At 35.2% G+C, this 18,393-nt stretch overlaps 1 protein-coding gene and 1 pseudogene across 7 annotated transcripts; both read right to left on the minus strand.

Moving 5' to 3' along the window:
- Positions 1–6,238: 6,238 nt before the first annotated feature.
- On the minus strand, positions 6,239–10,170 carry LOC120774655 (annotated as a pseudogene).
- Positions 10,055–13,018, minus strand: LOC120774990 (zinc finger protein 2-like). Of its 7 annotated transcripts, none has more exons than XM_040104906.1 (8): positions 12,852–12,956; positions 12,631–12,793; positions 12,482–12,562; positions 12,298–12,399; positions 12,159–12,233; positions 12,007–12,081; positions 11,624–11,947; positions 10,056–11,402 (listed from the first exon to the last, which is right to left on the minus strand). In XM_040104906.1, the coding sequence occupies exons 2-8, from the start codon at positions 12,718–12,720 to the stop codon at positions 10,407–10,409; spliced, it is 1,743 nt and encodes a 580-aa protein (XP_039960840.1). In that variant the 5' UTR covers positions 12,721–12,793; positions 12,852–12,956; the 3' UTR covers positions 10,056–10,406. The 7 variants fall into 7 exon arrangements, 5 of the variants coding, with proteins under 5 accessions (XP_039960839.1, XP_039960837.1, XP_039960840.1 ...); XM_040104907.1 differs by having other exon boundaries at positions 12,631–12,768; positions 12,852–12,954; XR_005705282.1 differs by adding an exon at positions 11,482–11,552 and having other exon boundaries at positions 11,311–11,402; positions 12,631–13,018.
- Between the last annotated feature and the right edge of the window lie 5,375 nt (positions 13,019–18,393).

An 18,393-nucleotide genomic window follows, 5' to 3' on the forward strand; every position in this document is an offset into this window, starting at 1 on the left:
TATACATTTTGAGTGGAAATTTCACTTTTCACGTGTGAAGTCGAAGAAATGCTTAAAATAAAACGATCTTTTATTTAATTATGATTTCATATATAAAGAAAAAAGAAATAAGAAATTTCAAAGCGATTTCGATAGCCATACCAATATACAAGCATGTCGCTCTGAACACATAGAAAGCGACACGACATGGCAGCACGACAGGGAACTGTAAATGGCGTCGTGAAACCTACTACATGAACATTGTAAGAAGGCAGCTACATATGTCTGCGATTACATGGGGCAACTTTAGTTGCTAATTCTCGGGCGATTCTCTTTTACTGTCGCCCATTACCTTCACACGAGCAACTTGTGTTGCGCAACTCTGCTCGAGTTTTTTTCTCATTCTCTTTCACTTTACTTTAACCCATTGTCGCTTCTTTTTCCTTATAGGTATTTGGACCACTCTATCACATATATTAATCAGCTCTGTCAATTAAGAAATACATTTTATTTATTAAAACAAAGATATATCACCCTTTTTACTATCGTCTGAATCAATTTGTATGGTTTCCTCCATACATTTCACAATATCTTTAATTAATTCGATTTTTTCGTCAAACTCCATTTTCTAAAATATTTATATTATATTAAGTATATTTGTATACATATTTGCAAATTACTTACTAAAAGATGAAATTAATTTTTTTAAATATATTCAAAATATTAATTTCAAAAAAATATACGCAAATGCAACTATGTACTACGAAAGAAAGAACACGAATGCCGAAAAACGTCGCAGCGAACTGTTACGAATAAGAACACAAAGCGAGTTGCTGAACACTGGAAACTCGGCGCGATTCTCCTCTCCTCGTCGCCCCCTCGCCTATAAACTAAGAGTGGCCGCAACAAAAGTTGCCGTGTGTAATAAGGCTCTAACAAAACTATACAGTTGTCCATTTTCTATGTACACAATTTCGTTGTTGCCACACTAATACCTTTCACTTCAATGAAAGTTTAATATTTTGTTCAAAGTAAAATTTTTTATGCAAGCATGCATAAGTAAATAGGTTAATATTTTTGTTTTAAAATATTAATTGTTATTACAAATGATATAACAGAGACATTTTATGCTTTTATTTGTAAAATAACGTCGAGTTTGTTAGAAGAGCTTTGAATAAATTTACATTTTACATATTAGTGGCATCACTCCTCTCTACTGTCAGCTCTACGGTTCTCTCTACTGTCGTCGGCAAATTTAAAAATATTTTCAAGTTAACGAGAGTGACAACTGAGAGTCGTGTAGTCGTGCAGTTGTCTAAATACCTGCGTCCTTAAGAACGTGTGTATTTTAATATTTGACAGATGTCGCTTGCAGTCTGTAGCGCCCTATCAACGATACTGTTTAAATGAGTTAGCCTCATCGACTCTACCCGTAATAAAATGGCGCACCCTAGCAAAGCCACTGTATACACCACATAATCACCAATACACCGCATGTGAGAACAAATTGGAAATCAATCATCCTTTATATCTTTGTTTATATTAAATTTGAATAAAGTTGACTCTTTACCGTGACTAATACCTTACAATTAACTAATGTATTTTTCTTAACAAAATTAGTGGGTGCTTATTAAGCTAAATCGGGCATCCAATTAAATAGGTACAATGCCAGAATCAACTAGACTGTGAAAAATCGTAGTTGTCAAAATGTTCGAGAGGCGATGTTTTGGTAATTATCTACTATATAGTGCTACTTACTAATGAGCTAAAGGTCAGAAGTTGTAAACTCGAATAACTAGTAATAAAGGGCTAAAAAGTCTCCGTAAATGGGCTATTTCCGAATTGAGAAAATTGTTACTATGCTATTTTCTAGACATAGATTCCTGTGTTACCCGATTACTGGAAATAAGTCAAGTTAATCCACTTATTAGGTGGGAAAATGCGGTTCACAGGACGAGGATCGGCTCAGGTACCATCCAACTAGAAATAATGAAGGGATGCCCGCAGGAGTCCAGCTGTGGATGAGCTTCTGGATTTTTTAACTTCCAAAAGCGTGCACTGTCAAGGCTACATGGCTACATCTAGAGGTGAATCTCCATATCAGTGTGGAGATAATAGAAAAAAGGTCTATTTTAGACCCGCTGTCAGCAGGGCATGGTGAAACAGGTAATGGTGTACCGTTGGCACTATTTCCTACAGGCGACATGACCGCGAGAATTTACTTTGAAAAGGGGTTCAAAATTTCACTCGTCAGCAAAAATGAATGGGAGGACTCCATCCATGAGAAATACCTTCATAGGAGCACAATGCAATGGTATACATACGGTTCGAAAACAGCAGATGGATAGTGAGACCACGTACCAAACTTTCAATGCCCATGAGCAGATTTCCAATCATTTTTTAATCCGAAGTCTATGCCATTAACAGATGTGCAGAGATTATTCTTGAGAAAAGCTATTACGGGGAACGAATTGTCATTCTCAGTAATAGTAAAGCACTTCTAATTAGCAATGGTCCTTCTTCCTCTTTACTGGCATTGACACCGCTACAGCGCGCTCGTCGTTTCTTCTTTTCGCAAGGTGGTGTCAATTCGAGATTTCAAGCGAAGCCAAGTTCTTCTCCACATGGTCCTTCCAACGGAGTGGAGGTCTCCCTCTTATTTTGCTTCCGGTGGGTATTATGTAGAATACTTTCAGAGCTGGAGTGTTTTCGTCCATACGTACGATATGACCTATCCAGCGCAGCCGCTGTCTCTTGATTCGCTGAACTATGTCAATGTCGTATATCTCATACAGCTCATCATTCCATCGAATGCGATATTCGGCGTGGGCAACGCGCAAAGGACCATAAATCTTTCGCAGAACTCTTCTCTCGAAAACACCTAAGGCCGACTCATCAGATGTTGTCATCGTCCATGCCTCTGCACCGTATAGCAGGACGGGAATAATGAGTGACTTATAGAATTTGGCTTTTGTTCGTCGAGAGAGAACTTTACTTCTCAATTGCCTTCTCAGTCCAAAGTAGCACTACAATGGTATTGCTTAAAAATGCTTAGCAGGGTTGCACTAAAAAAAACAATACCTTACTAGCATGGATCCCTTGACGTAGAAACATTAATGGAAATGAGCTAGCCGTTCTCTTGGTGAAAGCACTGCGGTAACCAGTCTGATAGGTACGGAACCGTTCCTTGCAGTGCGTCTCCACATTTTACGAGAGAAGATACTGCCAACAAGTGCCTGAGATTGGACAGATGAGGCTGTTTTTGGGAGAGTTCGATACAAAAAGGTTAAAGAAACTATTGGCTCTTCCCAGAAACAAATTAAGGCAGCTTGTGGGAATTTTTACATGTCCCTGCAGATAGCAGTGTCATCTGCATAGATTTGGGTACTGTTTCACGGATCGATGTCGCTTGTGTAACCAAAGAGAAGACACACCAGTGCACATACCATCCGGTGAGAAAAAACATTACAATCATTAACCCAGGAGCTTTATTAAGTCTCTTTGATTTAACTGGGTTAAACGAAGTATTGTAATAACGGAAGAGGTTACATTAGACCACAGGTCGCAGAGCATTCCTTCATTTCATTATATCTATCTAAAAAGCATTAAGTTATCGATTTAGAAATAAGTTAGGTGTACATCCATTAAATTGCAATTTCATCTGACAATTGACTGATCGAACGCAAAGTAGAATTTTAAGGCTGACGGTTTATCGAGAAAACCTATACAGAATAATTAAAACATCCCAGAGTTAAGCTAACGTGAAATGTGATTAAGGAAATCGTTTTTATGTCGATCGATTAGGGTATGACAATCAGGAAACCTATGTAAGATACATTTGTATTTAAATTTCACCTAGTCTGCATTTCGACAAGTGCCTCAATACCAGAGATAAAGAGATCCCCAACTCTCCTGTCACTGGAAATGTGAGAACCGCTCACCTACCGAACTTTGACAGTTGACTGGATTGGGTAGGTTTTGACGTTTTGCAATTGGATTGACTGGAACGACCAGATTGAAATTATACCAAAAATATATGTGAACGGAGGAATTTGTTGCCGCCGTCCAAGGTCGCTAATAAAAAGTAAAAAAAAAATGATAATCAAAGAAAATGTGAAACTTAAATATATTTCATGAAACGTTTTGCTATTTGATGCATAGAATAATTAATTTTCAATTACAAATGATTAAAAACATTTATTAATTGAGAACTAACAGGCTTAATTCACCTTATTAAGTAGTGAAATATCAAATTTCAGTTGTTTAAATATATCATAAAATCACAAAAAAGGATTTAAGTTGTTTCGCCATATATCAAAAGTCCAATATATAATAATTTGCAATCGTAATAAATGTTGGGTGTTTTAATTTAAATGCCCAAAAATTCTTATTTTGTTCGATGTGACCACAATGGAAAATGTTATAAAAAATGCTTATTTTGAGGCGCTCTCCACTGGAATAAGTACTAGGGCATCCCATTATCCCTGCTCAATACTTTGCATAAATTGTTTGCTTCGTTATGGCAATAGTGTTTGTTGTTATATTACAGAATTATATTACAGAAAACATTCTTACATAAAAATGTATTGATGTTAACAAATGCAAATATGTACTTACTACATACAACTAAGTTTTTGCATACTAACCACTGTTCCTTATCCTAATTGTAATAATAATCTTAACTAACAATTTATTCTATTTATATATACGCATGTATGTATGTTTATTATATATTTGCAGGTAATATTTTTCAACGTGTGCCAATTGATCTAAATTCCTCTGACCCAATTGAAAAAAATGATGACTTGAAGATTCTCAACAACGACGGGCTTGAAAATTTGGCAGGGTACATCTGCCACAATCTTGGTAAATACAACCCCGAAATTTGTGCCAATTCAGAAAATTGTTCGTCTTATACTTGGGTGGATCACCTATCTGAAGGACTCTCAAAACCAACAGATATGTTGATGGACCATATGAGAGCCTTGCAAGCAGTATTTGACGACTTAAATGGTACTGATTTGCATATACATATGTACAAATTACGTCCAGAAGCACTTAGATTTAAGTAATTTTTTAAATTGTAGCACCAAAGTAAAGAATTGTTTTTCAGACCTAGAATATATTTTAGGATTCGTTCCTTAAATAAAAAGAGTGCGACCAATAATCACATACGGGGCGGTGGCCTGGGCCTCAATAGCGTCGCAGACTTCGGTTAAGACCAAGCTATCGAAGCTGCAGCGGCTAGCCCGTGTCTGCATGACGGGCGCAATGCGCACCTGTCCAACGGCAGCACTGGAGGTTCTGACGGAGCTTACCCCGCTTCACTTGGTTATTGGTCAGGTAGCAAAGCACACAATTCTGCAAATAACGGCAGAGGGGTGGGGCAAAGGTAGGGTAATCTCGTCCCAGAGGATGGAAAAGATAAGTGGCGATGTACCATCAGCCCTCCTCCCGAGGGACAGCACTACCAAAACAGTCATCTTCAAGAAGAAGTTTAAGGTCACCCTCGGCAGCAAAGACGAGTGGAACGATTCCAATCTCGAACTGATGCTGAGGAATAGTACGCTGAGGTGGACGGCTCGAAAATGTCGGAGGGAATCGGTGCAGGGATCGCGGGTCCACGCACTAGGCTCTCCATACCCATGGGAGAGTTCCCAAGCATTTTCCAGGCAGAAGTTTTTGCCATAAGTCGGTGTATAGAAATAAACCTCCATCGCAACTATCGTAATGAGAGAATAGCCATTCTCAGCTACAGTCAAGCGGCACTAAAAGCAATCTCTTCTTACGAAATCAAATCGCTATTAGTGCAGGAGTGCAGGGAAAGGCTGAACAGCCTTGCAGAACGTAACCAGGTACACCTAATCTGGGTGCCAGGTCACAGAGGTATAGCCGGTAATGAACTGGCGGAAGAGCTAGCCCGCTCCGCAGCCTCCACCAAGATGGTGGGACCAGAGCCCTTTTTTGGGGTAGGTCCACATACCATAAAGGAGCTACTTCGCAAGGAAGAAGGAGTGGGTAGGGAGGAGCATTGGCGGCAAACACGCGGTATGAGACATGCCAAGTTGCTAATGGGAGGATACAATTTGAGTAGGTTCAAGGTTATAATAAATCTCCCCAGGAACAAACTCAGGCTACTGGTCGCATGGTATACCGGCCACTGCAAGCTGAATAGGCACCTGTACAACATGGGCCTATCCTCTTGCGTTAACTGCCGGTTCTGCGACTTGGAGCCTGAAACCCCGGAGCACCTGCTGACTTACTGCGCAGCAGTCTGTAGACGCAGGACTAAGGCCCTAGGATCAATGTTTCCGGATAGGGATCGCATAGCCTCACTAGCGCCCGGAAGTCTATTGAACTTCATCAATGCGCTGGGGCTAGATGAGTCTATGTAAGTTAGGAGAGGGCACAATAGACCAAAGGTCGCAGTGCATTTCTCATATTGAATCAATCAATCAATAAATAAAAACTTAATTGAAAATATGCACAGCAAAAAAAGAAAATTAAATAAGACAATAAATTGATAGTTGGTCACAAAATATTCAATATTTTTATTTGCATAAATGTATATAGTTGAAACAAACACAGCAAAGAGACAAAATTAAATAATACAACGAAAATACAATGAAATGAATATGTAGTAGGTAAATGTTCACTATAAAATATTCACTTATATTGACATTTTTTATTAATATTCACTTATATTGCTGTTAACTTTTGATGATATTCATGTTTTTGTATGCCTGCATTACAAAATTAATTATCATTCCAAAGAAAAACAAGCAACTGAAAATCAGCTGATTACACATATGTACGTTGGTCAACCGTGACGTATGCAAATATGTAAGTATGTAGATGCGCGGAACGAATAAAATTTGAACTCGTCATTGCGCAATCTTGTTTATATCATTCTTGGTACCATGTGACTTCATATGAGCACTCAAACCGGCATATTGAGCAAATCGTTTATCACAGATCTTGCAGGCATATTTCTTTTCTATAGCATGGATCTGTTTGTGTTGTCGCAGATGCTTGGTACTTGTAAAACCTTTATTACAAATATTGCAAATTTTATCTCCCACATTTTGGTGCACTTTCATGTGTTCTCTATAAAAACCTTTACTATAGAAACCCTTATTGCATATTTCACACCTGTGGGTAGGCTTATTCTCATGCTTTCGCATGTGCATATTAATTTTTGACGAAGTACGAAAATTTTTATCGCAGACATCGCAAACGTATGGCTTTTCACCGGTGTGTGAGCGCATATGGATTTTTATACTCTCGCAACAATGTTGCTAACGAGAGTATTATAGTTTTGTTCACATAACGGTTGTTTGTAAGTCCTAAAACTAAAAGAGTCAGATATAGGCTTATATATACCAAAGTGATCAGGGTGATGAGTAGAGTTGAAATCCGGATGTCTGTCTGTCCGTCCGTCCGTCTGTCCGTCCGTCCGTGCAAGCTGTAACTTGAGTAAAAATTGAGATGTCGTGATGAAACTTGGTACACATATTCCTTGGCTCCATAAGAAGGTTATGTTCGAAGATGGGCAAAATCGGCCCACTGCCACGCCCACAAAATGGCGGAAACCGAAAACCTATAAAGTGTCATAACTAAGCCATAAATAAAGATATTAAAGTGAAATTTGGCACAAAGGATCGCATTAGGGAGGGACATATTTGGAAGTAATTTTTTTGGAAAAGTGGGCGTGTCCCCGCCCCCTACTAAGTTTTTTGTACATATCTCGGAAACTACTATAGCTATGTCAACCAAACTCTATAGAGTCATATTCTTCAAGTATTTCCGTATACAGTTCAAAAATGGAAGAAATCGGATAATAACCACGCCCACCTCCCATACAAAGGTTATGTTCAAAATCACTAAAAGTGCGTTAACCGACTAACAAAATTTACGGAAGAAGTGGCAGAAGGAAGCTGCCCCCAGGCTTTTTTTAAAAATTGAAAATGGGCGTGGCGCCGCCCACTTATGGACCAAGAAGCATATCTCAGGAGCTACTAGACCGATTTCAATGAAATTCGGTATATAATGTTTTCTTAACACCCTGATGACATGTACGAAATATGGCTGAAATCGGTTCACAACCACGCCTTCTTCCAATATAAAGCTATTTTGAATTCCATCTGATGCCTTCTTTGTATAATACGAGTATAAACATTAGAACCAATGATGATAGCGGAATAAAACTTTACACAAAATTACGGTATTTGAAAAATATGTAAATGACGGATAATGAAATCTCGATTATCACTTTACCATGCGAGAGTATAAAATGTTCGGTGACACCCGAACTTAGCCCTTCCTTACTTGTTATTTCTGTGGTCGTTGTGCATGGCTTGCTGCATACCTCAAATTATATAAGTAGTCGTGTACATGCCTTCGTAAATGTACCGATAAATTTGTGGTCAGCTTAAAACCATGACCACACGCATGGCATTTAAATGGAAGTGAACCATCATGAGATGCAACATGCACTTTGTAGTGACATACGCCCGCACTTATTTTCCCACATATCGAACATTCATAGGGAGTACCATCTACTTCGAGATATGAAATGTGTTCATAAAATTTGCAACTTGGCCTATAGTTCTTATTTTGTTGTTTGCATAATATTTTTAGTCTTTTTTCATGAGAGCATATTTTTCGAAGTCGTCCAATTTCACATCCGATATCGTAACGTGTCAGACTTAAACTTGTTTTTTTATTAAATTTATCGTGAACAGCTTTTACAGCTTCTCGTCGTCTATTGCCGAACCTGTATGCTATATCTGTTTCATCCCAAAGACAAGAATACTGTTTAAATACATATGTATTCCCGCTAAGAGAACGCTTTGAACATCATTTAAAAGACTTCCGGGCATTGACATTTTTTGAGCTGTTGTTGTTGCAGGAAGAACAATTGCGCTAAGCTCAGTTTTGCACTTGACCTACAAATAAAAAGAAAGTGTAGCTTTAAATATACGCGATTAAATTTGTTGCCTCATACATCTAGTAAATGTATGTATGTTTAAAAAAGGCATATATATTTCAAATGATTAACTCACTAACAACGTTGCCCAAATGCATCTTTTTTAAACCAACTTAGTTTTCTTGGTTTGCAGTTATACTCAAAATTCGCTTTATCCGGTTTTATTAACCTGACAGTATTGCGTTATTAAATACAAAATTTCATTATAATCTATATACATTTATAACTGAAGAACGGCTGAACCGATTTGGCTGATAATTGGTGGGGAGGTAGCTTAGAACCAGGGTAAGGACATAGAATACCTTTCATCTCTTTATGTTAAAATGTAATACAACTTATAAATACAAAAATTATATTTCAAATTGTAAGCATTTGTTCAAAATTCATGTTTATCGGAATCATTTGAATATATGCGTACAATTTCTAACAGATTCTTCTTCGAAAATAATACAATTGCTAAGTATTTGGAATAGTAGAAAGGAACTGCAATCAAATGCCCAATGAAATAGATTATAACTGGCTCAGAAATCAGTCGTTGACTTGCATCCAAAAAGATTGATGTCTTCGTCTTTACACGCCTGAAAACCGGTTCAACATGTGCAGTCCACTAGAATGACTGTCGATTGGACTCCAGTGGGAAATGATGCAGCTATGTTTCTATTGTCCCACACCGACGCAAGAAATCTGTTTTATTACGATTAAAGGGCAGTCAAACACTTTTCAGAATCAGTTATTCGTTGTTTTTGTTGGATTATGAACTTGCGAGGCACCCACTTTGCACAGAGCTTTCGCCTCTTTAGAGCATCATGTCCTCAGTGCTCACTTCGCTTGTTTCTTGCTTAGCAAATATCTTTTCAACGGTGGATTTCCCTGAGCCCAAATTCAACAGTATTTTCCCCCAAAAAACCATGCTTTATATACTTACACACTCGAAATGCTTTATGATCCATTTTTTTGTAAACTAACAAAAGTTGCTTCACCAAAATGCTATATCTCATAAACTAATAGTTATAATCCAACTAATAGAAATCATATAGATGGTAGTAGGTGTATTATCTATGTATCAGCCACCGTGAAGCGTGGACGGGTTCTCTAGTATATTAATAAAACAGCTGCCACCGCAAATAGCAAATAATTTGATACGCCTCACTGCACGAAAATTAACTTGTATTTTTGTGTAGCATATTTTGCAGCGATTGCATATTTTTTGCGTGTGTTTTATTTGCTATTGCACGGATACGAAACACCCTATAGGGTGTTCGAAAAAATACATACATACATATGTATATTATTTACTAAATTTATTCATACAAAATTTTTATTGCTTATTATCACGAGAAAACAAGTACAAGTAAAATCGAATTCTTCGATAAACATAGAGGCAAAAAAATATACATAAATACTGTACTCTATGATAAATTTATTTATTAATAAGTATTTACTCCTGATCTTCTTGTACTAAATCAACACTTTTAGAACTAATCTCAATTAATGTCGTACCATGTGACTTCACATGGCCGCTAAGTCCAGCATACTGTGCAAAACGTTTACCACATATATTACATGTATATTTCTTTTCGGATGAATGGATTAGCATGTGTTGTTGTAGAGTTTGATTACTGGTAAATCCTTTTTTACATATACTGCATAATTTGTCTCGCACTGCGGTATGCACACGCATGTGTTTTGTCAACAAAGATCTCATATAGAATGTTTTATTACAAATTTCACATTGACAGCGGGGTTTTTTATCGTGGCGTAATTTATGCGGCCTCAATTCTGCTAATGATCGATATTTTTTGCCACAAATTTCACAAACATATGGTTTTTCCCCAGTATGACATCGCATGTGAGTCCTCAATTCGGTTGTTGTTGCACAGGGTTTGTCGCACATTTCACACTTATACAAGTAGTCATGAGCATGCCTACGTAAATGTACCGTTAAATTGGTCATCAACTTAAAACCATGCCCACAAATGTGACACTTAAATGGCAACGAACCATCATGTGATGCCAAATGCACCTTGCATTGTTGTGTGCCACTAAATAACTTTTCACATATTGGACATTCGTAAGGCGAAACGTCAGTCTCAAGAAATGCGATGTGACTGTAAAATGTGCACGAGGGCTTAAAAATCTTATTTTGTCGTTTACACACAAATTTTTTTCTTTTCTCATTAGAAACAAGCTTTCGAAGTCTTGAAATTTCGCATTCCATATCATATTTTGTGAGGTTTAATCCAGTTTGCTTATTAAAATCTTTAAGTAGCATTTGTAAAGCTTCTCGCCTTCTATTACTAAATCTGTATGTAATTTCTGTTTCATCCCAAAGAGTGGACAGACTGTTATAAATTTTAGCTAAAACAATAGCTTGTTCATCATTTAAAATGGTTTCTGGAGTTGTGAATTTCCTCAGTAACGGTTTTGGTTTTACCTGTAATAAAATAGTGAATGATTTTGTTTTAGAAAGCTAGTTACGAAAAACAAAAGTATTTTTGTGAACTAGAACTCACATTTCATTAAGAACTAATCAACTGCATGGCATAATGAAACATCCAATTGTATTTCTTTACCATTCATAGAACTTCAATTAAACACTATATTATTTAGTAAACTAAGCAAATTATATGTATTCTATTTTTTAATTTAACTTACCTTAGCTTTTTTTCGTTTTGGCTTTAAAAACATAGCAAAATCGTTAATCCAAAGAGGTGTATATATTTTGCCTTTAGAAAGGTAAACTTTTTTTCGTACCAATTCAGTCCGAAGCTTACTGCTTAATTTTGCAATCATTTTACGAATTGACTCCCATTCGCTTGGAATACCCACTTCTTCAGCAATATTTTTAATTTCCTTTTCTCTTTTCTTATTATCTCTGGGTAATTGCAAATCGTTATCCCACAGAAAAGGCCGCTTTTCATACCCTTCAAATATTGCGAGCATCTTATTTTTATTAAACGATCCATTTAAACCAAGTTCCTGTTAAATTAATATAAACTTATCATATAATATAAGGCAATACATACAAATTATTATACCTCTATAAAAGAAGCAATCTCAGAATTTTCTGTATTACATCCTTTATAAGTATTTTTTTCACATGTATAGTTTTCCTGTTAAAAAAAATAATGATAATATAATATTAATAATTTAATATAAATAAAATATAACTATATAAACATTTCTAAACCTTTAAATGAACCGCAATTTCAGAGTTCTCTACATCATCTTCATTATCAATATAATTTTTTTCTGTTTCACTTTCCTGTATTAAATAAAGAAAACTATTTATATAACATGGATTAACTTTATATATATTTAAAGCTTACGTTCAAATCTTTAAAACCCATAGATTTTTTCACCTGGTTATCGTCCAACTGTATTTCAACTTTTTCAAAATCTTGTAAATTCGTTTTACTGTCATCGCTGTCCTGTAAGGCGTTATATGTTTACATAAATTTTTTCAATATGAATTTATATGAAAGGGAGTTATGTATATAATGGGACACTCACGTTTTGATTAATTAAGTTTCCGAACATCACCTCATTCGAATCTGCCGCCGAGAATTGTGCAACACCATCGTCCATGCCTTCCTGTAATTAAAAATTAATGTAAAGTATATAATGGACAACTGTCGATTTATTGTATTTCCAAACATCACCTCATTTGAAACTGTCGTCGAAAAGTTGTTATCTTGTTCAATATCTTCTTGCAAGGAATTATCATCTTCATCCTGAACTTTAGGGTTCATAAAATGACACAGATGATCCTCACAAATGTGTTGAATGAAATCTCCTAACTGAAGAAAAATGTAGTCGCAAAAGCTACAATTTAAGAAAAATTCTTTTTGACCAATTGACAAATGAGTAGTAATTTCCCCACATTTCTTTAAATCAGCACTTTCAATTTTATGTTTTTCCATTTGAATTTCCATGTTTAGTGGTTTTTAATACTTTACTACTATTCAGGAATATTATATTTATTGTTAAGAACGATGAATCTGCCAGGAAGGTAAACAAATTTGACCACCAACAATTTAAGTGATGTCATTAATAATACTCGATAATATGTCAAAAAAATTATTGGCGAAGTGTGGCCATCAAGATGCAAAAGCAGATTAACTTGAAAATTTTACAAAAGCAAGCAAATATAAAATCCTAATATTTGCTAAATTTTTATCACTCTCGCGTGCTTAATTTTTATTCGCTTCAGTTAAGAAAAAAGTATGGCTTTCTATTTACAAAATATGAAAAACAAAACTTACAAAAAATAGATCCAGCACATTTACACACTATAATGCTAATTCACATACTTTGCTTCTGACATTTGCTTTGACAGAAAAGTTGAGTACGTTTATATAGCGCAACGCAGCAAGGTGCAGCAAAATTTCGGCCAACTTTTTACGCTTTGCCAAGTAAATGTTGCAATTTTTATTAACAAGTAACTCGAAAAGAAAAACTTTCATTTCGTTATAAGTTTTGCTTTCTTCGCTTTAAAATAAAAGTATGAAATGTCAAATAGAGCGAATAAAGTTGTATCTGAATGGATTATTACTATATCTTGATGTTTGAAAAAAATACTCAAATCAAAATAGCTTTATGAGAAATTGATTACATCAAATGGTCGAATGGTTATTCTGCACAGGCATTTTCGAATTTCTACTGTTTGAAATGGGCTTGAAGTGAGCTGATTTAGCTTCCGTTTCCCCTTTTCGCAAGCTTTTCGTTCGTTGACCATTTGTTATATCGTTAGCTTTCTTATATATAAAAATAAGTTGGGCTTTTGTCTGTTTGCTATAGCTGACTAAACCGTTTCATGAAATGAAAAATGGCCTAAACCACTTTGAAGGTAATACAATGAGGATGGTTTGTAAAAAAAATAAGAAATTGTTCATTTTTATACGACTTACGAGCGTAAATTCCAAAAAAATAATTAGTTATTATACCCTGAACAGGGTATATTAAGTTTGTCACGATGTTTGTAACACCCAGAAAGAAGCGTCGGAGACCCTATAAAGTATATATATAAATGATCAGTATGTTGAGCTGAGTCGATTTAACCATGTCCGTCTGTCTGTCTGTCCGTTCGTCCATCCGTCCGTCTGTATATATACGAACTAGTCCCTCAGTTTTTAAGATATCCTTTTGAAATTTTGCAAACGTCATTTTCTCTTCAAGAAGCTGCTCATGTAAACTGAACGATCGGAGTCAAGTTCTTGTATGGAAAACTTTCACATTTGACGATGCATCTTCACCAAATTTGGTACAGATTACTTTCTAAGGCAACAATGTAATCTTTTGAATCCATGGATTTCTTGAAGAACAATTATTTAGGTGAAACAAAGGTATTTCAAATATGTAACTATATCTTAAAATGTTATATTAATTTAATAATTAAATAATATTAATATTTTTTTCTTGCTAGATATCGTTTAAACTCTAATATTTCTACCTCAGATCCTAATGGAACCCAGTATAAAAATGCTGTTAAAGAAGAATAAGACGGCCTTAACTCTGAGCAGAAATTCTTTATTGAGCTTATTAAATTGTACCACACTTTACCGGCGTTGTGGGATAGGAAATGTATTCAATACAACGTTCGTGAATCCAAAGCGATACAATACAATATTTTGCTAGGAAAATATAAGGAAAGATATCCAAATGCTGACAAAAATGAGTAGTCTACAAACAAATATGCGTAGAGAATTAAAGCGTCGGAGTGTGGTGAACAAGATAGAATGGATGATTTGAATGAAGATGAGGTAAGTGGTAAGATTTTGAATAAAATCTATGAGAAATATTTATTTGTTTAATAAACATTTTGAATTGCCTTTTTGCTTGACGAAAATTGCACGAGATAAAAATCAACTACAATCTCTCCTAATTTCCATGTGAAATAAATTTAGGTATTTTATCACCAAGTTTATGTATGTTTTCATTTATTCTTCGTTGATTGGTCTGAAAGCATAAGCTTCAAAAATCTACACAAAAGTTTTCGATTATCAAATATATTATTAATTATAAATGTATTTTTTGTTGGCCGTCTCTATACATCAATAACACTGGCCTACACTCATTTTGGTGCCTAAGATTTTATAGCTGACTTTGGATGTATTTTGTGAGTTGAAACGAGAAAACTCACATTTCCCATATCAGCTCTTGTTCATAAGAAAGAAGAAAAAAACATCTAGTAGCGGGAATGTGGTTCATCCTACCTACTATACCGACTACTGATGCGCACAGAGCTGCACCAAACCAAAAAATTGTAATTGGCTTATTCACATAAATTGCCAGAAGCCAATATTTGAAACGGCTGACCTCATGCAGGACAGTACAATACAAGCTACATTAGTGTATGCCAGGGCGTATGAGTGATGCGCGATGCGGTGGCTGGCAAGTGCTTGCATACATAGTATACGAGGAAATTAAAATGAGAATTGTAGGTAAACTAGAGCTGTCAGCTGACGTCTACATAGTAGCGGGAATGTGGTTCATCCAGAGAACGTAAAGCATAGTGAAGGTGCAGGTTCGACAGCGAACATTGGTTACATTTATAGTATATAGAATTCTCCTCACAAGCACAGCTCTCTCACATACTCAAGAATATGAATAGACATAAATATATGTATGCATGCTCCTTATGATACTCCCAACAACAGCATTGCGATATTTTCATGCTTCATGAAGAAATCAACCAGAGGATCGCTTGTATGTGATACATATGCAAATAGATATGTATGTATGTATGCTTTTGTGTTTTGCCCTCAGCAATTCCTTATTGACATGTAAAAATAATTATGTATGATATGAGATGATATTTTGTATGAATGCATGCTTAATAATATTTATAGTCAATTTGGACTTGCATATTTAATAATTTAATTTGAGTTTTACATAATATACTATACTATGAATATTTATGTATTATATTTCTTACTAATAGAAATTAAATTTATCACAACAATATACATACATACATACTTATGTATGTATACGTATGTACATCTTCTATCATAGTAATCTTATGTCTCGGCACATGCTCATATCATAATCTTATTATCTGCTCATATAAATGTACTAATGTATACGCATGTGCGCATTCAGAAATTCAAATCATGATTTTATCACTTATCAATATATTACATGTGCGCCCATTGATCTGCATGTTCATACATTCATATACATACATATACTTATATGTACATATATTTGTAGACATTGACGAACAAATAATGCACAAGCATACAAACATACATCTGCGTACACATGTGAATATGTCACCAACATAAAATTGAAGCGTTGTTCTACAAAAACAACAATTGCCTAAATAGCATAAGCATGGCAAGCCAATATGGCAGCCGAATTGGCGAAGCCCAAATGTAGTAAATGTCACAACAAAAACGTTTTCATTCATAAACGCAAGCGCATATTCCACAAGCGGCCTCGCTTCATTCATAAAAACAGACGCCGAACATCTCCCCGCGCATGCCTTTGCCAACAAGCGTCTTTTCGCGACGATGGCAAAAGCTAAAAAATAAATAAATTGAACAACTTTCTGGTGTTTGTTCTAAGAAAGAAGTGACAAAAGTGGCAACATAGCCGTTGTCGATTTACAATATTTGTCAATTCTAAAGTATTTTTCCCTGGCTCGCAAAAATCAGCGTCGGCATGTATGCAAGCTCATACAAAAACATACATATTTACGCTAGTTTGTTGGCGAAGCTGTTACAGCGGCAAGGGAAGCGGTGACAAATGGCTTCGACAGATTGTTTTTTTGACAAAACGCCAGTTTCGCCACTGGTTGACCGTGACAACGGAGATGCGAAAGATGCGTGCGACACTTATGAATGTATGTACCGTAAAATGTGCCAAAGAAATAATATACATATGTACATATATGCCATAGAAATTCTATTACTACGAATATGGAAATGATAACGAAATAATGCGAATATGCATATTTCATGAATGTCATTAATTTTTTTTGAAGAAATTAAAGAAATGAATGGAAGTGTTTATATGATCACATTTAAGTTCATTTGGCACATCTTCATTTTATAATAGTCGAAATTAATATAAAATTTGAAATAATAATTTATTGAAAATTATTTTTTATTTAATTTTATAATATAAAAATTTTACAATTTTTCGGAAAGCAATGGTTCATATAATACAAAATAATCATGCATATGTGACTCAGAGAATGCTTCTTTACATTCTCTGTGTGAGTTTGTATATTTTTCTACAAAGCATTTCTCTTTATTTATTCTCGCATGAATTCAGTCGTTTTACATATATTTCTACCATTGAACGTGCTCAATTCTGCTAAATAGCAGCGAGAATGGTGAATTCCTTACTATAAATCTATCAGCTCTGTTAGCCGTCAAATCGAAGATCATGCAGAATTCAATTTGCACCTTCTCTATGCTTTAAGGGGGTCATCCCATGTGATGGGCTCAAAAAATCAAAAATTTTGTTTTCATAAATTGCTATCTTAACATGTCTAGAATACGGTAGCAAAGGGATCTTTGAAAATTCCAAGTCGTTTTAAAGATACAGCAGGTAAAAGCAAGTGCTGTTCGGAGCGCTGAGTTGGCAGTTACGTCATAGTTTTAAATGGACTTGAAACTTTAAACGCGTTTTTCTCAAAACTGTGTTTTTCAAACTTTCCTCCATCGCATCTCAAAAACGGCTTGACCGAATGACTTGAAATTTATAGGACATACTTAACACATATAAACGCATCGAATGAACTATTATCAATCGAAAATCTGCAAAATTTCTATTTTTTTATCGCAAAAAACACAAAAAAAAACGGAAAAATCGCAACTTTTATTTCAAATGTCTACCAAAAGTCCAATTTTTTGTATATTCATTTGATAATAGTACTTCCGTTCATTTAGGCATACAGTTTAAAACGCCGTTTTTTTTTTTCTTCAGATAAGCCAATCAGCCGGAATCGTGGAGGAAGTGCAAGCTCATTTTGAGGATGAGGAGGATGACCCCATTAAGTTCTCTGGTTCTACGTCGCAACATTTTTTATTTCAAATGAACATTTTGTGTGTAACAGTACATTAACAATTGAATAAATGATACTTAATTTTTTTGATGATTATAACTACATACTTACATATATTTTGAAGTGAAAATTTTCACGTGTAAAGTCAAAGAAATGCTTAAAATAAAACGAACTTTTATTTGCTGATTTGAATATAAAGAAAATATTGTTAAGAAATTTCAAAGCGATGTCGATAGCATACCAATTTACAAGCATGTATTGTGACGAACACAAATGCCAGAGCAGAACAGAATTAACGATATAATGCCAGAATCAACTAGACTGTGAAAATCGTAGTTGTCAAAATGTTCGAGAGGCGATGTTATGGTAATGATCTACTATATAGTGCTACTTAGTAATGAGCTAA

The sequence above is a fragment of the Bactrocera tryoni genome, chromosome 4 (genome assembly GCF_016617805.1).
Source record: "Bactrocera tryoni isolate S06 chromosome 4, CSIRO_BtryS06_freeze2, whole genome shotgun sequence".
Lineage (NCBI taxonomy): Eukaryota > Metazoa > Arthropoda > Insecta > Diptera > Tephritidae > Bactrocera > Bactrocera tryoni.